This window comes from Etheostoma spectabile, chromosome 24, assembly GCF_008692095.1.
Source record: "Etheostoma spectabile isolate EspeVRDwgs_2016 chromosome 24, UIUC_Espe_1.0, whole genome shotgun sequence".
Lineage (NCBI taxonomy): Eukaryota > Metazoa > Chordata > Actinopteri > Perciformes > Percidae > Etheostoma > Etheostoma spectabile.
In genome coordinates, this window is record NC_045756.1 from 2,004,185 (window position 1) to 2,030,828 (window position 26,644).

Sequence of the window (26,644 nt, forward strand, 5' to 3'; positions counted from 1 at the left end):
GGGGGAATGCGGAAATGTTAAGATGCGCTCAAAATTTGCAGGCCAACAAATCAGAGCAGGCAGATTCAAGTCAAATATTGTGCTGTGTTTATCATTTTAAACATTTAAAGCCTTGTCTGGATTGTTTTTGTGGAACATTTTGCATCACACTCATACTGTGGTAGTATTTTTGGAATGCAGACCAATAGGGGCAGCAGGATAAGCATGACACACTTTGAAAGGATAAAAAGGAGGCAATGAGTTGTGGTAATTGAACCAGGATGAGTATGGGCAAAGCCTTGCCTAGGAGTTTCAAGGAGGGAGGTGCATAGATGGGGGAACAGGGGGCAGAGTGTTACAATCACACAGGTTATTTGGGGACTTTTGAGGAAGTGGAGGGGGACCTAAGTGAACTCCTCATTTATGTTGGGCTTTATGTACCGTGACGGTTCCAAATGAAACTCCCCGATCATGTGGGAGTGCTCTATTAATTTGTGGCTCAGGCCGCCTCCTTGGGGAGAAAGCTGCCACAGCCAGTACTGCATCCCTTTTTCCAGCTTCCAGCGAAAGGTCTTGTTGCTTATTGACTGAGGAGCTGCATTGCACTGTTTCTCCATGTCAGCGGCGGGAGCTTTTGCCTCAAGTGCCGAGACGATCTATCATTTCTTTTGGTCGCCTACTCCAGACACTGCAGGATGGATGAAAAGCAGCGTGAAATAAAAGTAATCTTGGTTCTTGGAGCAACATACAGGCTATAGCGAGCTGGAATACACTCTGGTCCGACAATACAGCATGCTCTGGAAAATCTAATCTGGTTCTGTTGCAAAAAGTTCTGCTGAAGTATAACCACATCAACTGGAATTTCAAGCTAACAAGATGGTGGTAAGTTTTATGGGTTGCCAACATTGGACAAATACACAACTTTCTAAATGTATCTTCCAAATTGTGAAGTAGTTGAACATAAACGAAACATGCCAAATAATATATAACTGTTAGTAAACTGATCACTGTCACATCACATATTAACAGAATTCATTTTCTAAGATGCTGAGATTGTGATTTGGTCTCTTTGGTGCTCATTACAATCAGGCTCTATCAACAAGGACCTGCAGGCTACAAAGGCATGTGTGAACGCAGAAGATCACAGGGCTCTCTCAAGACTCAAGCCCTGAGGCATTTAAAATCACATGAAAGGATGGCTAAGACTATGACAATAACAAGGATCAACTTTTCTGTGCACAAACAGGAAAAGAAAAACAAGGTTTAGTAGGTACGACAGTGAAGTCTATCCAAAAATATTCTCAGCCGAGTCCCGAATCTGGGATCCTCTGATTTCAAAGGCTAAGAAGAACTGGGACCAACACGTGAGAAAACTTTATTCACCTCAAGTGCCAGCGTGTCAGTAAAAATACCATCTAAGTGAAGATAAGACAGGTTTTCTAATTATTGAGAAATCCTTTGGGTATTCCCATGGAACCCTGCATCCTTGGTAACTCTACGAATGGTGGGCAGGAACACAACGATCCCAGAGTGCCCACATTGGGAGCAACCCAGCTTGGAATGATGGGAAGTTGTGCACATATATTCAAAGTAATTAAAAGCACGCCTACACTTGTGTCTGGTGCACCTTATGAGTGCTTGCAAGACCATCATTATTACTTTGGGAGATAACACGCTTGACAGAACAACCCTGAAACAGCTTTATCTGAAAAAAAAAGAGTAGAGCAACATAAAATCCATAGTTGTTAATAACTGTATTGAGCAGCAGAACAACAATCCTCATTGGCTTCCCAAGCAAATAACATTAAGGATGGGTGCTGTTTGAAAGGCTTCCCACATAGGCGAGAACAGGATATCTTCCCCCTGCAGATGCTTGTGATGAGACTCGTGTGGGAGGACCCCAGAACAGAGCAGGCACATGAAGAGGAAGGAAATGAAAGGGGGGGGGGGGGGGGGGGGGGGGGGGGACTCAAACGAGAAGAGTGAGAAACAAAAATAAGCTGGCCCACATTGCATTAGGAGATTCCTTTTAAAGATTGCCTGGCATGTAGAGGCAATCAGGAAGCAGAGACTGTTTGGCCTCACTATGAGCTATTCAGCTGCACAGCGACCAGGTCTCAAGTGTCTGTCTCTCCCCCCATCTTTCCCTCTCATCTATCACTCACTCCCTCTCATCTATTCCTCATCAAGTACTGCCTTCCATAGAAAAGGTTATTGGCCACCAGGCACGAAATCTGAGAAAACGGATCCCTTTTCAAGATGGTCTCTGCATCATTTCTGAGCAGCAGAACCAATCCCTGCAAGGATACTGCACAACCTGAAGCCATCTTATTGCTGGGAAGTACTGGGGGGGCCAAGCACACAAGGATATGGCCTCAACATTGCAGACTATGTCTCAACCACTGTTTAGGAGACCATTGTGAGGTGTGATTGGCAGCAAGGGGACCACATAGCTATTCACTTGAGAGTCCATCAATCATAATTTGGCTTAATTAACCAGCAGGAATGACAAGCCCAGGGCCCAATGTCTGAATGGATGGATGGATTAATGGATACAAGGAAATAGGATAGGTATAATACAACACAAGATAATGTAATACTGTAATCCCAAAGGAAAACTCAGACTGCAAGGCAAGCAGAGAAAAGAGTACAAAGCAGTTGATGCCAGCCAACAAAGAGACTGGTTCACATCATTAAGTTAACAACAGTGAAGTTTTCAGTTTACCTATCACTTGATGTTAGAGCTGATTTTATCAATTGATGCCTCTGATGTTATTATCTAAGCTTAAAACAAGCTGGCCTGGTGGCCTTGGGGTATAAGACGCTGCTGACCATGTAATCATGCTGCTACAGTTTGAGTGTGGCTCAGTCATTTCCTTTCACATCTCCATCAAAAATAAAGTCCCAAAGGCTTACAAATACATCCAAAAACAATGAGAATCACAGATTCCTAAAAGGTTTCATTTAATATTACAATCCTTGTGTTTATGAAATTTTTAAAATCTCAATCTCAATTTATAAGCTAACAGACAAGACGTTGAACACCGACATGCAACACAATGACAACTAGGAAAAAAACAGCTGCCAAGGAGGAGTTTGTGATATAAAAAAAATGACAAATTAACTCTCTGTCTCTTAATTTAAGACCAACATGGTCGAGAAGTCCTTAATAAAATGGAAATTGCAACTACAAATCATTGGCAGTTCAGAAAGATTTAGAACAGGACCTTGTGGTGCATTGTTTCAACTTTTTAAAACCAAATGCTGATTTGTCCAAAGAACAAGCAACTGTGGACCTATCTAAACAAATAAGTAATCAAGTTACAAAACTCATCAGACATCCAATGCTAGTTTTCAGTACTTGACATTAAGTAGCAAGTTTCAATACCTAGCCCACAAACCTTATGAATCAGAGGCTTTTCCTTACATAGCAACTTTTTTTCACTACAAAAAGGTTTTCACTCAAAGCTCACGAGCCCATTTAAGATTGCTTGATAAAAGGCCACTCCCTGGCTCGTCTCATCACATTGTGTCCAAAAGCCTGCACCACTCTCTCATTAGTGTGTGCTAGCCAGCACAGTTACAATTAGCATTAGTTCCTTACTCAATTACTGTGATTGACCATATAGACATGTCAGCCTGTGTGGGCTAGAACTTTCTAATGCTAAATCGATGCAAGGCCCACATCCAGCAGGAGAAAGTAGAAAAATATTGTTCTTTGGCTGTCAAAAGATGGCTCCTCTTCATTATCTGTGTCCTAATGTTAGCGTATCCACATGCCTGTTAATCTGCCTTCCAGCTACCCCTTCCTGCCACATCCATCTAACTGCCTTCTGAGTCAAGATTTTGTCTGACAGTGTGTTGTTACTTCTCCAGTATATCTCACCTGTTGCAGTGCATCAGCCTGATTCCATGAAAAAGTCATTTTAATGATGACTCAAAGAGGTTATTATTATTAATGGGTGTGCATCAGCTGTGCAGCCTCTTCCAGAAACCATGTCTGTACCAATTCACTTCCCATACCAATTAATTTGCCCAATTTCTGCAAAGTTCTCGTCTCTCCTTTACTTTCAGGCAACTTCCAGGCCATACCCAAGTTTTTGCATGTTTTAGACTTTGGAAATCCAGGCAAATATTTTGACATGGTAGGTAGCAGAACAATTATTAACACTCTCACATACAAAAACTTAGATGTTTAGACATTTATAAAAAAAACTTTAATTGTTATAGCTTAGAAAATATGGCCAGAAAAAGATCCTATCAGTATCCTATGGATGATGTCACTGACAATACTGTTTTCTAAAGTCAATACTGTCAACAAACCGACAGTCTGCCACCATGTATTTTTGTTTATATATGTATTATATCATAGAAAACAGCAATGTCCAATTGCATATGATTCACATCAGCTCACTGTGAAGCAAACCCCAAGGCTTCATCCAGTGTAGTTATTAATACGGTCTTAGTGGGTCACTCAGAATGCACGGCCCAAACTGGAGTGGTTCTGAAGCACTTCTGCCATATCGCTCATCCCTGTGTTCTTCATTTAATCTTGCCTGCCGGTGTCCAAACCCAAAAGTAATACCAACAGTGCTGCGTCCCACAAGAGAATGGAGGGGCAGACTGTAAAGGTGCGCAACTGTGTGTGAACATGCCATGCATAAGCTACAGAAATTAAGTGAGCAACAGGAAAGAGACGAAGACCATGCAAACCACTTCCCTCTATCTGTCAGTCAGCCAGTGTGCCCATTGATTCTGTTGTCGCCCTGGCATCCTGGCTCTGCCTATTAGTCTGCTAGTTAGACTGGCATTTAGACTGGCAGGACACATATACGCAGGAGCCAAAGGGTCTTCTGCTTGGCTCGCACCAAACTGATGTAAAACTGTAGAAAAACCCACAGCAACCACAGCAGCTGCCTTCTCCAATCACGTCAGTCTGGCCTAATTTGATTCCGTCTCGACAGGATTCAATTACATTTTATTAATTTTGGCACAGTGAGACTCCATAGTTTGATTCAATCTCTAGCAATGCAATTTAACGAGATGCAATCAGATTCACTTGAATTGAATGCATTTTTAAATATAATCTCTTCCTCCCTCTGTATAAATCCTCTCACTCCTCTTGTCTATCCTTTCCAATGTTCCCTTCCTGGGATTCAAAATATAGAATATGATGAGCGGCGCCAAACTCTTCCTACAAGAGGACCCCGACTGCTTAGTGTATCTACATTTTCTTGGCTTCTGGTTGGCAGAGACTCCCCGAGGAGTACATTAGTCACTTCCACGCTAATAGTGGGTAATCTAAGTGAATATACGGTAGACCGAGGTTGGCACAGGGCATTATTGAACATGCTGCTGTTTTTGCTCCATGCATCACAACTAAATAAAGGTTTTTCAAAACCAAAAGCCAAATATTCACAGACTGGAGCTTTTGGTTGGGAGTGAGATCTCTCTTCTCATTACCTCTGCTATTGCCAGCTACTTAAAATCCCCAAATGTATCATTAAATAGATAATACATCTTAAAATAAGTATGAATATATTTGCAGCACAGTTCTAATCCCTGATACTAAACATGTTAACTGAGATGTGAGCTAATGGCTGCACAGCTTGAGGATGACCTCAACTTAAAAAAAAGTAGTTATGTCCTTGGACGTAATATGAAACAATAGATCCTTAAGGCCCAGGCATGTAAAAGGGCAGTTGTTCGTGTCTTTATGTGTGTCTTTGTATCTTGGTAATGCTGAGTCTCTTGTGGTCATTTAGTCTCTTTTTGGTCTTTAGGAGTCTCGTTGCAGTCTGTTTGAATCTCTTTATGATTGTTTTGATTTGTTGTGGTCTGTAGTTATGCATAGATTAGTTTATATGTATGTATTTCCTGGAACCGCTAAAATCAGGCATTTGGGCAAAGTTTTAGTCACACAGCCTACTCTTTAATAATGTAATAGTTACACTGTCAAATTTGTAAAATAGACTGGAACATATGCAGGTAGGAGATATGGCAACGTCATATCTCAAAACCACTGCTCGTTTCCTTTCGGTTTTCCTGCCATTTCAATCTCAAAAAAGATGACAACAACCCTTGCTGCACAGATGCTTGGCAGTGTTTTTCTCATATATCCAGGTGTTGAGAATATAACACTCTCCTCCTTGTCTTGTATGCAAACCGAGTGGATTGAGCGCTAAAGGGCGCACATGAGAAATCAAAAGCTTGCAGGCAAATCAATAGCATATCCATAACACCGAGATTGCCCTTTGTACAATTCAGGGGCCTGCTGACTCTAGTCGTTCCTTAAATTGATTTCTCATATGTGGCTGCCTTGAGGGGGTGATTCCATTTTCATATATACACAGGCTCTCTATATGTAGGTTCTCTGTCCTAGTCTATTAATCAAATGATGCAATCAATTTTACCTTGCAGGACCAAGACACAGGCCATTTCTTTTGTGAACAGCTTTGCAGGTCTTTAATAGGAGTTTGTGACTGGTGTTGCATGGTGTTAAGAGTTGTGTGCAGCATTGTTCCACTGTCAAGTTATGAGCATGGTACAAGATAAAGGAAAGCAGAAACTTTTAGGGTACAGATTTTGCAACAACCCAAAAAAATTCTTCCTGCAAGACTAGTGATGGGAATTTCTGAACGAATGTGCACTTCCCTTATAAATAAGCACCAGGTGATTAATTTTGCGCGTTAGCCCCTGTAACTCATGTAAGCATGTACATGAACCAGAACTACACAATGTAAGCAAACCTCAGACGCATGCTTAAGCCCAGGCTCAGGGTGCAATGAGAGACACACTTAAGCGCATGGGCATAAATCTTTTAAACCCTGAGCCACTGACATTTCCCCCCAGAGATACAGCGAAATATCTTAATTACGCCACTTAACATCAGATTGGCGAGTCCCGGGTGAGCCAAAGCAAGCATAATTCATTGTCCTAAGCATCAAAAGCCAAATACATAAACCTTTAAGGATGCATACTCAATGCAGGGGTTGATGGTGAGCTGGGACTTGAAAAGCAAATGTTTTCCTTTAGAAGCGAGAGGGGGGAGACCAGAGGATATCTGCAGAGTTAGTGTGGCAGGAGCCAAGGCACCTCACTGACTCCTGTCAGAAACTCAGGCTGTAGTAATGCATTGGGGAAAGCCAGTAAAACCTCTTTTCTGGTTCTTTCACTGATGGTTCTGTGTCCGCTCCAAAGCCCATCACTGATGAATACACTGAGAATTTAACATCCTACTCCAGAACATACTCTACGTCAGAGCCAACCTTATTATTTATATTACAGCAAGTTGTGCATTGTCTAATAGGTCAATTTGTGTGGACTTTGCTATAGGGGAAAACACGATAAGAATGTAAAGTGGTTGGTTAGGTGATGTAATACTACTGCAACAAAGTGAAAGTAAAGCAATGAATATTTCAGTTAAGGCTTATGAACAGTGTGGTCTTTGTTTTACCTGGGATGTTCCATCTTTCTCCTCTTCCTCTCTCTCACAACTGGCAGTGTTGAATTCATTTAAAATGGTGGAAACATGAACTGCCAATAAACTACAGTCCTTTTAAGATGTTGGGGAAAACCAAACTGTCTCTGTGGCCTAAGGCATCTTACTTTATGTTCTTAAAATCATTATTTGATGTCCAGCTGCTGTTTCCATGCCACAAACCACCAAAACAAAAACACATTAGACCATTAAGACTCCCATTTGATGCAGTTTGGTCCCAGTCTCCATAAGGCAAGATGGCTACTGATTTATAGTTTAAATAACATGCAACTGCCCTCAGTACAAGTTTTAAAATTAGACTTTTTTGGTGTCAGAGACCCGTTTAAAAACAAAACAAATCAGTTTTGTAGTATACAAAACCCTTTAAACCTAGCTCCCTAAACTCCACTACTCTAAAGACTTTTTAAAAAGTAGTCCAGTGAGCAAGATGCAACATCCTGTAGTGGCCAGTGGCTTAGGGCTTCACTCTTGGCACCACTTTGCAGCGCTCTACCCCCACCTGCCGTTGTGCGCCAGGAACCCAGTGTGGCCACACTGCAAAGAAGGTCCATCTAAACACTCAAAATCTTTTGTTTTTTTACTCTTGAGACATTTTGTTTTCGTTCAACAATTGGAAAAATCTCGCCACGGAGAATAGATGACCCGTCTTGTCCATGCAGACTTGTTGCAACAGAAAGACAAATCGTTAATGCATGTGCGTTATTGGCGCTGAAAGGGATGCACTATTCTCATCCTGCAAGCGAATAGTTTTTCGCTTTAAGAAATGGATTATTGCTATATGTGAAGCTACAGGAGTTGGTTATTTTTCGCAGTGCACGCGGGGCTCAGCTCGCGTTGACACGGCGACGCGCCGACCAGGACACAGTTAGTAAGCAACATACACAGGAAAAGAAAAAGAAAAAAGTCCAAAGGTGACTAAACGCTTTCTATCAGAGCTGGTTTTAGCAGCACTAGTCACTCAGGTATCTTTGCTACCCTCCGCGCGTGCAACCCACACACACGCGGCCGCGCGCAGAGACAAACATCGCCCAGTCAGATCAGGTGCGCCACGCACATGAAACCCAAATTAACGGTGAAGTGTCACTCTGACATAATAAATGCAGCTCATATTCTCAAACTTTCCCAAGCATGTCCGAGTGTGTGACGGCATCATGGGCTCGGTATTACCATGCACAGCCCGCGCACAAGACGCTCACACTGGAGGAAGATGTTTCCCCGTGCGATGCATACAGTCATATTATACAGTATACAGCAAGACGGAGTGGACATGAGAGAAGGATGAAGCAAGAGAGGCGGTGGTCCACACAAATAGCCTAGGTGTAATTCACAGATTATCCATGTATGATGCCAGTTGAAGTTGGGAGACATTGATTTTTACGATTAGATCAGCTCTTTGCAAAACAAAAAGACCCATACACCAAAACAATGCAGCATCCTAAAGCCTGCTCCTAAAGACTTACAAAAAGAACCTAAACAAGGAAGGTAGGCCATGTCAAATGATAAAGATAACAGTTTTTGTTTGGGGAGAACAGTGTTTATATCTCAACTGCTCAACCAACCTAAAAAGGGACCCCATCATAATCCCCCTTTTCAGTAAGAAAGCATTGTGGCCCCTGCAAGACGTGCTTCAACTACAAAACAACGTCCAGTTAAACAATCCACCCCTCTCTCTCTCTCACTCTCTCTCACTCCCCTCTCTTACTCTATATCTCTCTCTCTCCCTGCTGCAGATCACGATGGCAAAATGCACTTAACTTCCCCACAAAGTCACCAAGCTGGAGGGTTTCACACACTCACGCACGCGTCCCTACCTTGACTGCCGCAGACGAGCAACCCGAGGAGATGGACGAGTTGGAGCATCATTTTCGGGCAGGTTTCGGGCCGCCGGACTCTGCTTTCAGCTGCTGTAAAAAACGACAAGGGCGACACACACGCTCGGCTCTGTTCATCCGCTGTCTGGGGCTCCGCTGGCGACTGATCTGCCTCAGCTCCTTCCTTCCCTTCCTTCCAATACGCGCGCTCCCGCTCGCTGCTCGTTCACTGAGCACTGAGTTCTCTGCGCTGTGGACCCCGCCGCCCCCACCTCAGCACCACTTCTCTCCACCCTCACTGCTGGAAGCTGTTGATGAGAAGCAGAGAAGCCGACAAGAAGATGGCAAATCAAGCCAAACATGTTTACGTTTTTAAGAACTTCATTGAAATATTCTAAACATGTTGTAAAGTTGGAAGGGGCAGAGCTTAAGGAAAAAAATAGCTACAGAAATAGAGTTGCCTAAATATTAGCAGGGGTGTACCTAGAAATTCTGGCGACCATATCTCATACTTGTGGGTCCCTTCCAGCTATGGGCCCCTGGAATCCACCATCTATAACAGCACTGTCTATTAATCTCAGAAGTCCAGGCCAAAATGGCATCATCAACATCTATGAAATTTCCCTACATGACTATGTCATTCACAAAAATGTTTCTAAAGAGCTACCCTCCCACTGACATTTAAGGAGATAAGTGAATGAAGATAAAGTTATTCTAAGTGATAATGGGAGCAGAAAAGTCTTTGGCGCTTAGACTCTACCCCTTGTACACAGTAGCTACCCAATCCAAGTAGCACAGTGTTTCTAGTGGATGCTTAGATTGGAACAGTCAAGTAAAGACAAGGTAAACTATAAACTGGATACAGCATGATACGACAAAGCACACAGTAAAAACATTGTGTACTGGTTAGTTGCTGAATTAACTAGGGTTTGGTAACTCTTTAAAGTGGGGAAGTAGACAGAAGTGCCGTTCACCCTGTTACGAGTTGATGAACCACTAAAACGATTTTGTAAACCTTAGTTTAAGGTACAAAACGTTTTCTAATGTTGCTTCAACGTTACCGATGTGCTTTATATTGAAATAAGAGGAAGCTGCAGAGTTTGACCAGCGGCTGCACGCCAGGCCGCCGGATGGTGTTGCTAAGAACTTGCAACTATTATCAGACCGAAACACTGCGGGTTCATCGGAAAAAGTCCTGACTCTCCTGATTGTCGGATCTGTGTTTGACCAAAACTATTTTGCGGAATGGAAACTTAAAGTCGGCCCTTGAAGCTGCTCTGGTGAATCTGCTTAAGCTCTTTAAACTCTTGATGTATTTGCAAAAAGGCTGAGGAGCAAGTCCATTTAAAGATTTAATAACAAGCTTTACATCATGAAAATCAATAAAGTTTGCATTTTGCATATAAAGTAATTAGTGGATGATTCTGCAGCTACAAAACCTCAGATTTCCCTCAGGATCAGATGGAGACCAAAATAGAACTAAAATGAGAGTAAATAATAGAATACCATTCATCAGGTGGCCAGAACCAAGACTCAAAATTAATGCTAATGTTGTTTGATTTCTGCTCGATGAGCAAATAATCAACTGTTTGCTAACATGTTCCCCATATAAACTTTAAAAAGCTGACAATCTGTCATTGGTGATGACAGCTTGTATTGCTGCACCTAAGTGGCTAAAAAAGTAGTGGTTTAAAAACCAGAGGACATGCTAAAATCTGTTATCTCTTCCAAGTGTTGTCCAACTCAATATGGTATTGGCTTAAAAACCAGACCATCCAGTGTATTTCTTAAAATGCAGTCCCAAGCTACATCATCTTAAAATACAGCGTCCAAATGTAAAGTCTAGAAGAAACATCCTGGGAAAGATTGGCATTGGTCCATAACAGAGCTAGCATACAAACACACACAAACTTTAACACTCTGAGAAACTTTAATTTAATTTGTTGAGCAAATAGTCAGTAGAAAGTAAATATTGTATATTTTGATCTGTCAGAGAACACCAATTACATTGCAAATGATTTATCAGCTTAACATAGTATGAATATATTCACAAGTCCTAACATAAGGCTAACTTTGATATGTGAAAGCAGTGATTATCACCTCACATGGAGTCAAAAAGGGAGTTCTCGAGCATCTCTGCTGGGAACAAATGAAGTGACAAAACACTGATCCACCTTGCCAAGGAAACAGAAATGAATATTATATTAAAGTCTCTCTCAGTTGGGAATCGTATGGTGTGTTATGTTGATATATGCTGAAAACTGGAGAAGTGTATTTATTAAAAAACAACCCAACACGTAATTATTCATTGCTGTTTCAGGTGACATCATGTTTGATTGCTGGATGGACTTCAATCCATTTGGCTCTCTCCAGGTTTTATTTCAGGACAACTCATCTTTGGCCCATGACCTGTGCTCCTAACAGACACATGGCTGTAATTCCCAGTCGTCGTCTGACAGACTGATGCAGTGGACAGTGGGAGATAAGGAGAAGTCGCAACCTGCCTAACAGCCATCTAGAGGTGAGCTGTTGGCTCTAACTATTTCGTTGCGGTACAATTTGTGTCAAACTGTCGAACTGGAAACTGGGAAGGTGTGGAAAAAAAGAGAGCAACAATCATTTTTCAGTGAGGTCTGCCTGGAAAGCAGATTTCTATTTTCCTCTCTATTTTTTTACAACAATTTATCTTTAATTGATGCAATTTTAGTAGTCAATGATTGTCACTTTTAACTATAATAATAATAGTAATACAGCTGCATTAAGAGCCATTTAATAGTCCTTCGGTTTCTACCTTCTTGAAAGGGGTGATCATTATAGAAGAAAGTGAACATGTGGCTGGGTTGGCTCAGTGGGTAGAGCAGGTGCACAGATACATGGAGGTTTATGCCCCGACGCAGAGGTCCAGGGTCCGAGCTGTGATGATTTTCTGCATGTCTCTCTCACCTAGCTGTCCTCCCCATTAAATGTGGAAAAGCCAAAAATATAATCTTAAAAAAAAAGTAATTGAACAGGAAGTTCTCTTCTGCAGAACAAGTACAAGTGTAAATTCCACTTCAGCTCTTACGGTGAGGCTTGGCATGAGGGCAAAAATTATGGTTTTAATCGGTTCAACAGTGTGGCTCCTTGAGTCATCTGGTACCTGCCCTTTAGCAGGATGGTGAAGGTGCAAAAGGAGACCTTGTAATCCAGCGTAATCCAACCTCAGTGAAAACACTTGACATTACCTATTCGGCATTTATGAAAAAAGATTGTGTAAAGAGCAAATAGCTTTTGCTTTCAGGAAGAAGGTCCTGACCGGGCTGTTGTACACCTTCTAATTATGTTCATGTACGTTTCCTTGGGTGCTTTGATCCACAACAGTCTAAATATACAGTTCTCTAGATTTTAATTTGATATGTTTGGACAGGGCTTGTAAAAACCACCACTTATTGCAACATTCATAGTGATGGTCAAATTACATGTTAGTCGATGGAGACAGAGCACGGCCACTCGTCACACTTTTGGAATGGTAAGTGTACATATATCAGCCCAAACTATATTTTGTATGATTACATGCTTTAAAAGGCACATTTTCCACTTGCTTTCAATGAATACAGCACAATACGTGCTGTCAGGGTATGCCTAAATGTATTTAGAGGCACAGTCTGTCACTGGTATGGACCCGCCACTTCACTGTTGCAAGGTATTGCATAATGTAGCTTCCTTTGTGCTGGGGGGAAAAAAGAGTAAGTGTTTTGCACCAAGTGGAAAAACTCCGTCATCACCGCTGTCACCTGAGTGAGCCTGTTGCCTTAGTAACCCAAGTAAATGGCTTTGTATAAATGGCTGAATTAAGGAGTCGCATGCACAGATCATTAAATGTTGAGGTGTTTGTAAAGCTTAAACCAGTCAACATTTCACGGCATCAAGTAGGGCTAAAGACCCATTGTCATTTCAAGTGAAATCAAAGACGTAAAGAAGTGGCAGCACCATGCTTGCATTACAAAGCGCTTCAGTTTGACCTGCGAATATTACGCCTACTGTACATCAGAATGTGACAACACCGTGGCAAAATGAAACGTTTGATATCGACACAGGGACAACCGTTGTCTTTTCCTAGATGTCATTGCGTGGGGGACAAATAGCTTTCATCACATTAGCTCGGAACAAATGTGCTTTGCCCTGCTTACTCACAAACGCTAAGCATCTCGATGCTTACCATGACCTCTGTGGATATCACAACAAATACCACAAATTGTAAGTTAGAGATCATTAATCTCTCTCTCAACAGCTCAGTTCAGGGGGGGGAAGTATGTTCACTCCAGCACAGTACTTACTGCAAGTACCACTTTGAGGAATTTGAATTTAACAATAGTATTTTCAGCATTAGTATAATATTTCTATTCCACTAAATTTCCAAGGAAAACTTGCAAGCACGTGCACGTGAGGAAAAAAGTATTTTCCTCCAATACGACTGTGTTCTTCTTTGTGAAAAGGCTGATGAAATTTCTGGGATTTGACACACCTGGTGAGTATTGACCTGTATTATGGTATTATGGCAGAAAGACGGGGCAAATTCACAACGCTTTAATTCTGCCTTTCAAAATATATAAACGTGTTTCTTTACAGATCTCCCCAAAGAAAAAAAAAACACATTTTTATATGTTCCTCTACTCTTAAAGTGACGAGCCAGCGGGTGTACACTGCAAGTCAAAACATTAGCTCCCTCGATGCTATGTCACACTATGCATCATAATGTTGCATTGAAGTAAGCTGCACATTTTTATGAAACAAATAGAGTTATGCACATCATTGCCTTAAGTGTTTTTTTGTCCCTCAAGTGAAAAGAAAACATTGTGTATTCAAAATTGGGGCGGTGAAAAACAAGCTTGCATCAGCAACTTCTCACACACAAAACACACTTTACATTCAACACGAGAAAAGCAAGATTATTATGATTAATGTGGTGCAAGAATGTTTTAAAGAAAATGACAGAGAACAAAGCTACTGGAACAATGTTGATTCAGAAAAATTACACATGCTTAGAGTTGTGCGTATACAGTGAATGGGCCAAAGTGATAGACTTAGATAAATTGAACGTCTGTCAGCCTAGAAAGGACTTCCAGATGGTCCTCCCCTTCAGAGCATGCTCAGACTGTCAACCTCAGCATGTCGTTTCATAGTGCCTGAGCAGAAATATTATAACAATAATAACAAAGTACACTATCTAAATTTGCATATTCAAGTTCCGCTGCAGTGTTGCCCTTTGAAATTTTGTTCTGTGACCTTTTCTATTATTTCACCTACTTACAAAACTACACACAGAACAAAGCTAGGGTTGGGATTCATCTGCAAAACAAATATCCGTCCTTGTGGGAATAAGCGATTCAAACTAAACTGATTGAAATCCATTGAAACAAAACAAGAAGTACAACAATGGCAGCTCAAATTTAATGTGGCCTTGGAAAATGACAGTGTGAGTCGTTGCTATTTTTGGCCTAGAGGGGTGACCAGTCGCTCCGGGCTGTGATTGAAAAAAAAAAAAAGGCCAAGACAGCCTCCTGACTCAGCACACAATGCGGACATCAGATAGAAGAATCACTGAACCCCTTGGTAATAAAAACCACGGACAGCATACACATTGCCTCTCAGTCTTTGTGAAACACGCATTCACACATGGCCGTATCTGCAAAGCGCCTGCTGATATCTTGGTGTCGACTTTGTTTCCTCAACATTTCTATCCACACATGAATCGATTGCAAATCCCCTGGCTTATTGTATTTGGACAGTCTGTGAACGCTGTATGCAACGAACAGATGCCTGTGGGAAGTGCCGCCTCTAGTCGCTTTCTCTCTTGCTATGCAACTATGGTACGTTTGCTTGAAGCAAAGTGCCTTTTGGTGAGAGGTAAAATAGTTCTTTCAAATTTTCAAAAGAACAGTGAAAAAACAGCAACTGAAAAGTATCTTTTTAAAATAAGGCAGGATGGAAGACAGATTCCCAGTGGATAGACATTTTCTTATCAGTTAGATCAAGGTCTCCCAATCTCACTTTTGCCAGAGAGTGAAAATGACAAATTTAACACACTTAAAGAGAAAAAAAAAAAGAGGTATTTTCCAACCTGGGTCTTATTCTCAGAAATGTGACAATTCTGACATTGGGTCATGCTGAGTTTGCACTGGCCATATCTGTTGTAGAGATTGAACGTCACAGTTTTCCTTCCATTCCTATGTTAAGAGTACACTTAGTTTTTTCTGCTTTTGTTGAAATTCAAATCTACCAAAGGGAATACGGACGCAACACAGAATGATGAATATATAATATAACATGTCTACCATCCATTTTTTAATATAGCATTGGGGAGTGGTTTGTTGATGTCCTTGGGACATCTTATTGAGCCTCTACAAATATCTATGTTACAGAATTTATACCATAGTTATAATATAAATCACTGAACTTTACATGTGAAGTTTCAATGCACTAATTTGGGTTGACTTTATTGGCATTATTGATTGCTTCATGTCAGAATAATGTTAACCAGGTGGAAAGATTCTGTAAGTTTGTGGCAAGTTTCTATGTATGATTAAGAAATACATCTTGTCTAATCAAACTGCATTGCTGGAAACATGTTGTACTACATATGATATATGTAGTTCAACATGTTTATTCCATATGTCCCAGCAAGTAAAGCTTGTGAAATATCCCAGCACTGCAACAAGCAGCATTGTCTTTTTTTATAACTGCAAAACAGTGACTGCAATTACAGGACTTTTAGAGCCTCCATTCTGTACATTTGATATTAATTTTGTCAAGCAAGGACATTAAGCTCTCATCATTTTTGAAAAGTACAAGACAGGTGTCAAAGGATGAAAATCTCATTCTGAAGGAAAGCCTTTCATTCTCACGTTATTAGACAATTCTGTGAGACAGACAAGGGAAGATGATTCGCAGCTTAAATCAAAAGCATCACTTAAACCCATCAAATGTCCATTAGACATCATTTTTAATCTCAGTCCATTGATCCAGAGTGTCGCAGATCAACAACTGTATCACAGCTGTTACATTAAAAGGCTTTCTACTGGATGATACCTGACAGGTCATATGGTAAAAATAAATTACAAATATACTTTACTTGCAGGAGAAAAGATAAAAGTTAAGATGGAACAGACAATTTGGAGGATATCTTGATAATTCCTTGTTAACAATGTTCTTTGAGCCAGTTTCTAACAGGATTTCTTCATATTTTGTATTCTGATGGTGGCCATTTTAATGCACCAGACTAAATGTATTCAGAAAAGATTGCAGGATGTTTCACACTTAAAGCTTGACTAAGCATATTTTTTATGTATAGGTATCACAAAAGCATCCATGAGTTATTTTTACAGTCTGTCAGTTGCCCTTGTCACACATGAGCTGTAAAACTCATTTGTTTACACAGTTTATGGGGTCATTTGGTCATTAATTTAACACCACAATTAGGACTTTAAGCTGTCTGGATCTTCCCATCAATTATGTAGCACTTTAAGACTAAAGGACAAGACTTTTCCCAAAGACTTTTTACTGTTCTAACCTCTAGACACACACATTAAACCAACACATTATGACCCATTTTCTCAATGACACAATTTACCACCTACTGTGGTGTGTTCATAAAGTTGAGTGTATATGGGGTGTTAATTACAGCTGGACTAATCAATACTTTCATTAGCATTGGGTCAAATGACGCAATGTGTCGCGCACAGAGACAGTTATCAGCCTACTGTGCAGTACCCCTTAGCTCCACAAAACATTTTAGAGTCTTTCGACTAATTCAACTTCTCTCTTTTTAGCAAAGAAAAGCTCAGACAAAGCCATTGGAAACTACCTGCCCCTCTGGACACAAATGATGCTACATGGCATTTGGGTGTATAAATACGTAACTGACTGTTTGCTGACATGTTAGCCATATCGTTAAAAGGTGATAATATGTCAATGTTGATTTTGTCCCACTTCCCCTACTGTAAGTGGCTAAAAAATAATACTGCTTTAAGGTGAGGAGAGAGTTATGACTAAAGGAGAGGTGGGCAATGAGATTGTTGATGACTTTTTGTGCAGGAAGTCATCATTGAAGTTGTTTTCCAGGAATTGACAGTTTTCCTCAGAATTAAAGTGTCTATTCCATGGGGTCTGTAATTATTAAGATGATTTATGTCAGCCTACACAGCATGGCAAACTCAATTCACAATTTTAAAAAGTGAGTATTTAATCGTTATGTTCTCTTCATCTGACCCTCTATTACTCAAACAGGCATTCAATCTTAAAGACTGTCAATATTAACTATTTGAGCTCTGTTCCTCACACAGCACACAGTACATGTTGCTGTTTTTGTTGAAGCAGCAACCTTTATTAGCACGTACTGGGGGCTGTTCCTGAACATCCATACAGCAGGAGTGAGTGTGTGGGCAGTGGGATGGATGCGGGGGGTTAGGTGAGATTGTGAAGGGAGTCTTGCAGAAAGTAATCCCCCAGCAGCAGGCCTAGCGAGCCTCTCTGTGGTCAGAGGCTTTCGTCATCCCGCTCATTAAAGCCCCCCTATCTCTTTTTCTCTCTGCTTCAAATTGCCTTCCCAGCCTCATACTGCGTCAGGGCCAGAGGGTCAACAGATTATCTTCTTAATCCCGTTAATCCGTCCTCACATCAGTCCGGGATGATTCTCACCATAATTGTATTCGCTGCCGCCTCAATTAGCAAGAAGCAAGGGTCTGCGGAAATGAGGTGGAATGAGGCATCATGAATGATCAGTGGCGAGGACGCACGTGTGTGTGTGTGTGTGTGTGTGTGTCTGTGTCTGTGTGTTTGTGTGCGTGTGTACCATGCGTGGTTGGAGGAGCAGACCAAAGTTAAAGGCTGTGGAAAGCGGTTGGATTAGGTTCATCGATGTGGGTGAAATGGCGAGAGTAGTTCAGCGGGGTGAAATGACCACCGCCTGACCGCTCTGGGCTCCTGTCGTCTATGGTGACCCAAGCTGATAGTATAGTTGAAGGACTGAACCATTGGGTGCAGTGGCATGTGTGTCCGATTGTATCAAAAGCTACGACTGCTCCCATACGCGTACGTGTGCACAGACTGTGTGAAGTGTGGAGATCATTTGCAAATATCACAAGTTCACAGTGCATAAGCATCTGTGTGCTTCTTTCTGCTTCTCCTATTATCCAGTCAGTCAGTGGGATGAGTCAAAGGTTAACCACTCCTAATGGGTGGACATTATGTTAATTAGCCGATCTATTAGCATCCTGTCAGATTAGGCTCAGCCGACACACTGCCCGGTCATCAGGCCAGAGGCTGAGAAAATCCAAGAGGGGTTTCAGCCCTTGAGAACTTTTCATTCCTAATGGCTCCGCACTGTGTGGCAAATTTCTTCAAGCTGGGAGTAATGTCATAGGTAATGGCCAGGAACTAAAGACATCGTAAGATTGTGGTGAACGACACTAAGGAGGCACTTAAAAGGTTTGATTGTACCTGCAGTTAGTTTTTACCTTAAACCAGAGAAAGGTGCAGTCTGTTTTGTATTTGGTTCATTTGAGTGCACAGTTTCTGATTTCAAGAACATTAGTGGTTTTAAAGACACATTCGGATTCTAAATGGACTTAATAACAGAGTAAGTGCACAAACTAAGCTTTATGGATTCCTCTATTCACCAATCAATTCACAGGCTAAGGGAAGTGGCCCGATGCCCTCCTCCCCAGCTTCTTCCTCCACCTCTTCCTGGGTATCCCAAGGTGATCCCATTTCAAATGGGACGAATTATCCCATCAATTGGCTTTACAATGCAAATGAGTCAGTTCCAGTTGTCACCCTGTAAAACTCATTTCAGCTGCTTGTATCCTATTCTTTTGGTCATGGTCACAGCTTGGTTGTAGCTGAATATGATCAGTGGTCCAGACTTTAATTTTCAAATTGAAAGGTCAACCAACTTGCAAATCCAGTTTCACCTTCATACTTAACTCTTTGTCACAACAGTTAAGAAAAATGCTGCCAGAGGGTCAAAGGATTATTTTCTTAATCCCGTTAATCTGTCCTCACATCAGTGCGGGATGAAAATACTGCCACCTAGGGCAGGAGGAAAAAATAAAAAAATCATATGTTGTGTTATTTAAAAAAAATGTTTTAACCCCTAAATATTTTCTGTTTATGCGGTACCAATGGCAGCAAACAGCAAAACAGATTGAAAGCAGAACATGCAAGACATACATGTTATGTACAAATTAATTAAATGTAAGACTGGCTCACTGACATGTGATGTGCTCTCTTTCTAAAAAAACTATTAGTTTTTAGAACTGTCTAATGATATATTGTCTCTAGAAGTGTATCATTCAACTTCTGTTTTCATAAAAGAGGGAAACGGACATTGCAATACTCAATACTATAGAATTACAATAAATGAAAACCACACCAATGTATCATAATAGAATTGAATCTGGACAGAAGCATATCGTCTCAGCCCTGCTATCAACATCGTACCAATCTGCCGGTTGACCTCATGATACTCCTTAATTTGAGGGTGCAACTGACTCCAAAAGGGAAGGGAACAATCCACCTTTTCCTAAAAGAGTACCTTAGAGTTGGGGGTGCTGACACTTTGGGGTGCAAATTGACCTGGTGCAAAGTCACGGATTGATTAGGCAAACAGAACTACATCATTCTCTATCCTGATGTCCTGTCCATCCCGCGGCCGCACCTAGAGATTCTGTCCACGAAAATCACAAACAGATTAAGTGACAATGGACGTCCTCGTTGGAGTCCAGCACCCACTGAGAACTGGCTTTTGGCAAGCACTATGCACTTGCCTGTATTTCACTCGCTCTACTGTAGCAGTTTAGAGCACAGGGAAGAAAGAGCTGAATATGATCAGACTTCAATTTGCCCTCACTTAATTTTCTTGAGCCAGGCTTTTCAAACATGAGGAACTGCTGGCTATGAGATGTCAACATCCATCTTTTACCCAGGAAAACCTGATGTTGTGTGGGCTATTTCTTAGAGAGTGGATGTACAGTTTGTGCAGTAGAAACTAAAAGAGTTTGTATTGCATTTTTTCTCCTGACAAACTGCACCTCGGCACAGTACACTTGGAGGAGGACTGAGCCCTGCACCGTCAGACCTTTCAGTGCTGTTATTTATTTGTTTTGGATGACCTATGCTGCACAAACAAATGGCACTAAAGGAGTAAATGGTCCATACTGTAGGTATAAAAAAAACCTACAAACATGTGAAGGTATACAGATCTCTACCAGTGTGTGGATAAATGGAAGATATTATGAACCGTTAAATACAGACACTGTTTTACCATAAGTGAAAGTTGTTTGTGAACTGTTATTTTCAGATTGCTGCAAGAATATAATTTAGCAAAAACCCGCATAGTTCAACTAACTCGTTTTAATTTCCAGACAAATAGATGGCGTGTGTATCGCTGACTTCTCATCTACAGGCAGAATAAACTTCTCCCCTTATAAAGCCTTTGCAATTTTCATCTTTATGATTGTCTTGGAATGTTTAAATCAATTTTACAGCTCAGCAATATATTGTATATTTTATTATGTTATCAAATGCAGTAAATTCATGATTATATCCGGAGTGTGTAGTGCCCAGGGGCCCCACTTATCCAAGGAGCTCCACTAGAATTAATATGCTACTTTGTTACCAGGGTTCAGTGGTCTGCTTCAGGTGTACTTTACTCACTGTCCCTGCCTCTCTTATTGTCTTGGTCACCTTTCCAGATGGGTAACAGTTGTAATGTCCTCTCTACTGAGAGAGAAAAAACTATGTATTATATGATGCATTATGTGGCATAAACAAAAACATCCTGAAACACCAAACTATAAGATATTGCAATCATGTTGCTTTCAGAGAATAAAACAATGTGATGGGAGAAAATAGATCTGGGTGAAACTGAAGGTGTGGTTGTCATCCTTGTGAATGGATTACCCCTTCAATCTCTCTAACCTTCAGTCTCTCCGTGTCAGACTGTGTGATGTGAAGATGGGGTGACCTTTGGATTTTTACACAGGACTCCTGGCCCAGCGACGTAACTCTTATCTTTCTCAGGGGCTGATAATGCCTTTCCTTTCCACACTCATCTTGATGTGGAAAAGTCAGCTTTCCTCATATCGCTAGATGCAGTAAGGAAGATTATCACTTGGCGGGTGTGTGTGTGTGTGTATGTGTGTGTGTTTGTGTGTCTTAGAGCAGTAACTTATGTGACTTTAAAAGACCAAGAAAGCATATAATTGGTCAAATTGCCACAGTGCAATAATGGCCAATAATTTTCTTTTAAAGCTTTTGCATTGGAATCAAAGTGCAATAATGACACAGCTTAATCCTGAGGCAGTTTTTGTTCTTATTTTTCTTCTTCAAAAATAAAAATGCAAAATACATGTCAACAGGGGCAGCAGTAAGAATTGGAAAGCTGTGTTCTTAAAGTTCCTGAAAACTGAGCTACAGAATTTGCTTAAATCAATAACTGGGAAATGTATCGTTTTAACAATTTAATGATCATGACTTAAAGTAGGTAAGCTACAGCCAAACTGCAAGTTTGAATCATTCTTCAGCACATTTACCACACAGATAGATCTTGATGAGAAATGAACTTCATAATATGAAACAACCACATCCATATAGCTAATGGCTGCAATGATTTCTCGAAAAAAGGAGTCAAATCATGAACAACTCATTCAGTTACATAAATAATTGATTAAATTCATCCTTAAATCCAGATAGATTCCAAAGTGGCAGCATCTCTTAACTCTTAACTCTTCATTTAAAGCTTTGTTAGCACAAAAATAAAGTTTACATCCAGGAAACATTACAATGATGATGGAATATGAGAGCTTTTTTAGTATAAATCATCCCCATCAACCATTTTTTAGTATGCAATGAGAATCTAAGAACTGTAATGTAAGGTTTGATTTAACATAGCCCGCAGGTCAGAGAAGTCCTGTATCCATGTTCCCAGGAACCTACAATGACGGGACAGCTGATTTATTTTAATTTTATTTGGCCTTTATTTATCCAGGTAAGTCGATTGAGAACTAATTCTCATTTGCAATGATGACCAGTCACATTCACACGGTTGCACATTCATACCTGGAAGCTGCCCAGTACAACCACAGCCTGCCACTCCACTGGAGGGGTTGGGGTTAAGGGCGTCAGGGGTGGTGATGAGGGAGGGACGCGTCAGGGGTGGTGATGAGGGAGGGACGTGAGGGAAGTGCTGCTCTTTCACTTTCCCCACCCAGATTTCATCCAGTCGGTCTGGGGATTGTACCGACGACCTCCCGTAACATTGTCACTGCTGCACTGACCTCTCATTTCTAAGGCTGAAAGACATTATGAGAGCCACACACATTGCCACAGTACCCTCACACTGGTGCATACAGCACGGATACAGTTACAGTAGCTGACAATAACTCATATCTTCCCTTTAGGTGTCACATACTCATTCACTGATCAGCGGTTACAGGGACCTTCAGGACAACCATGCATGCAGAACCATATTAAACATTAGCAGCTCAGTGCTTTACTGCTTCCTTCTCCTGCACTGCATATCAGTTAAATAGATTTATTTCTTCTGAACAGTATGATCTGTTTGATTCGACACAGGGTGTGAGCTGAAAACATCTGGTCAGCTGTTCTGACAAGGAAGTGCCAACGAACATTGTCTTAAGATGACGTGCATAGCTCGATTCCCTGGATTTGCAGTAGCTTATTGTTCTGGCATTTCATACACAACAGCAGCACACCAACAATCACATGGGAAACACACAGTGACCCTGCCAGAGCTCAACTGCAGCTGAATTAAAGGTTTAGGGAAAATCTTGATTGATCTCGTTTAAATACCAATCATTCTCACAGCGAGAACCAAGCTCACTGCCACAAACATGCTGGATGAATCGAAAATGAGTTCAAGAAACAGTCAAGAGAGCACTTCTGAGACCAGAAGAAACATGTTCATCCTGCCACCAAGCAGCACTGCTGTAGCATCATTTTCCAGCAGAGTATTACAGATCATAGTGTAGATTGATGTAACAATATCTCATATACGTCAATACTAACTTACAAAACCAAAACCTGCATGTACTGCATGCTTTGAGTTAAGATGAATTGGACAATTTGACATTGGTTGTAACATGTACAAAAATATGATGACACGGAAACTTGTAATTTCTGTAAAAACATTTTGCAAGCCATTTTTTATTTAGAACTAATTACAAAAAAAACATGTTATTCCACTAAACTACTGAAAATGAAGTAACAGCGAAATCATGATAGAAAAGACAAAAACACAGCTAATGTCATGCTAAAGCTACCTAGCTTAGCAGATCTTAGTGACTAGAGGAGGTTAAACTACCATTAACTCACATACATACCTACTTAAATTGTAAATTAATTTATGATATTGAAGACAATATGAATGTTAATAGTGGTCAAGCAGAGTGACACCTAGCAAAACTCAGACAGAGTCCTTTGCTTTACCTAGACTATGAATAATGAAACTGGTTAAAATGGAAAAGTAAGCTAAAAGTTTGTTTTACTCTGAGCCAGAGTGCAGTATCTGCATTTTTCAGGTATGATGCAGGTTGCAAGGCAATTATTTTTTGGGGGGTAAAATAATTGGCCTAAAATGAAAAACCTGTCTATTATTTACTCTATGCCTTGGTATGCCCAAATAGTGTTTGAGCTTATATATCTGTCACGCATAATATTAATACACCACAAAACAAAACTAAGTGATTGGTCTGTACTTTGAACCCTGGTATTGTTTTAGAACATAATACCGTTACCAACCATGTTTTTGGTGTGCAAAGTGTATTTTGCTGTTTTGGAGGCGTATCATATTTTAAGTTGCCCAAAAATTGGCATTTCTCAACAATTTGGTAATGGCAAATTAGCAGAAACATCATTTCCCTTCTGCTTCGTGACAAAACAAAATTACTGTCTTTGCTTGGTGCTGGGTGCAAAAATACATATTGCGCAATGATATTATTTTATTCTAATCTGATGACTAGCTCTAGTTTCAAAACTAGAGATCTAAAGATCTTACAGTTCCTTTTTTCTATCTCTCTTTCGAAGACACAAACAGCTGACCGACGTGGCTGTTGCCTCTAAACACACAAATACACACATATTGTTTGCATGATTGCATAACCAGATTAATCAAAATCTTTGATTTCCTTTGCTTTTATCCAGTGGTTAGTGATCACTTCATGGCAGGGCTATGCATCCTCACCAAGGCTTTTAACTTCTATTTTTGGACTTTCAAAAGCTTTTCACAATAATGATTTTAATTCTGAGCACTTGGCTCCAGCCTCCAGTTAACATTTCTTGCCAATGCTAGCAAAATCGAATGAGGAATCAAGCAATTTTATTCCCATTCTTTTTCATCTTCATTACTTTAAATACAACATAGTTATAGATAGAAGATAAAGGTATTTTTTAAAAGAATAGCTTGCAATTTTATGATGTATAAGTATATGTCAATGTTACCCATTAACTCCTACAAGTTGCATAAAATAATAAAGAATTTATTATACAAGGGCAAAAACAAGAGCTTGTTAATCGCAAGTTGGTCATCATCATCATTACTAACAACCAACATTATTCATCTGGAACTATTGTTAGTTTACATGGGTTATTATTTCTCTACCGTCATATCCATGTGCAAGATTATTCCAGACTCTTTACAACCTCTTTCCTACCCCATCAACAGACAACTACATTGACATTTGTTTGTGATGCTCAGAAAAACCTTTCTTTTGTTATAAATAGACAAAAGGACAATGGAGCAATGGCACAATTCACTCTAAGGAATACTAGTCAACACAATTTGAGTAGCTATACCTACAGGGATTTTCCACGTTATACACATGGTTAGTTTTCTTTCTATTGCGCATTTATTTTGAAAAGTGAAAAAACCCTGAATAGTACAAGGGAGGAAAAAAGCACCCGGGGTTGGGGAGAGTTGTATACCCGCACCGAGCTATGTTCCCCAGCTATAAAACCCCACGCAGCACTTTCAACATTGATTTACAACAGCCATCAATCAGCCCTCCGCAAGTTGGAGAAACTTTCACTCATGGCTGACATTAAATGATATCATTGCGGTAGGCCTGGGCTGCCTCGGGGACCTGGATGCAGCGCTTTTGGCCGGAGTCACACTCCCTAAACAGGACTGGCAACAGGACGGGGATAAAACACTGTACCTGGGGAGCTGCCCCCTTCGCGACCTACTTCTCAAGCCATCGATCTCACTCAGATGCTTAGCCACTGGCCCATGGATCTCCCTGATTGAATTCCTCCTGTTCCTCACAGATCTGCTGGTGTTGGCTAACTTGCTAGCAACAGGCAAGCCATTATTTAAGTGGTTGAAAGTTGATACGTGTATCATCCTGAAATTCTTTGGATGAATATGTAACTCAGCTAAAATAAGCTTACACGCTTATGTCTGTCAATTACATTTGTTTTGAAGAAGCAAAAACGTTTATGCTTCCTCATTCAACCTTTATTTACATACTCCCACTGCTTTGTGTCCACATACGTGTGTGTTCTTGTGCATTTGACAGCTTCCACCAGCCCACGTGATTTATCCCGCAGTAAAACACTTGTTATGCAAAGCGCTTATTAAAGTGTCAGCGGGGAGGATCGATAAACCATTCTTTACGACAACAGCTTAAGAAAACCTGGTCACGGAGAGAGACAGTGCGCAGTGGTTTGCTGTGATATACGGCATCGGCGGGTCAAAATTAATTTACTGATGTGAATGTGAGAAACGCCATGCCAATAAAATGGCAGCGAGAAACTATTATGAATCAGCTTGCCTGGCTGTCTGTAACCATAAATACTAAAAACATCATTAGAGGCTTAGAAGGGAAACATCAATTATAAAGATTATTGGCAATGGAGATCTACGGGACTGTAGAGGTACAAGCAAAAGAGCTCATGGGACTCTAATGACTGCAGGCAAAGAGTATTTGTGAATGATGTTTGTGAGTTGAGTACATAATTGTGTGTGTATGTGTTTACAGGGACTGTGAAGAGGGTGATTAAGAGAGAGAGAGACCACTCTGATCTACAATCCAAACACAATCTATCGTATGTGTGGAACACTGAGTAAGCACATTGCAATGTTGCAGCATTTCCACATGATGGATCATCTAACCTTAACAGAGACCTGTGGAGTACTGATCTGGTTCACCGGCTCAGATTATTTGTGTTAGTAAATGACAGTGTACTTCTTAACTGGGCTTGAAATGTTCACATGCATCAACATCAAAACATTGTGTCTCCTCAGTGAAAAAGCTGTTTACAAGGTGTTTGCAATATATATATATATATATATATA

General features: G+C 40.7%; 1 protein-coding gene across 1 annotated transcript in view; it reads right to left on the reverse strand.

The window, feature by feature from the left end:
* Window positions 1-26,644, reverse strand: part of ncam2 (neural cell adhesion molecule 2) — a 369,830-nt gene that overhangs the window by 233,422 nt on the left and 109,764 nt on the right. The window contains 1 exon segment of the mRNA XM_032506714.1: window positions 9,292-9,599. Within this exon segment, the coding sequence (XP_032362605.1) occupies window positions 9,292-9,343 (52 nt within the window). The 5' untranslated portion in view covers window positions 9,344-9,599.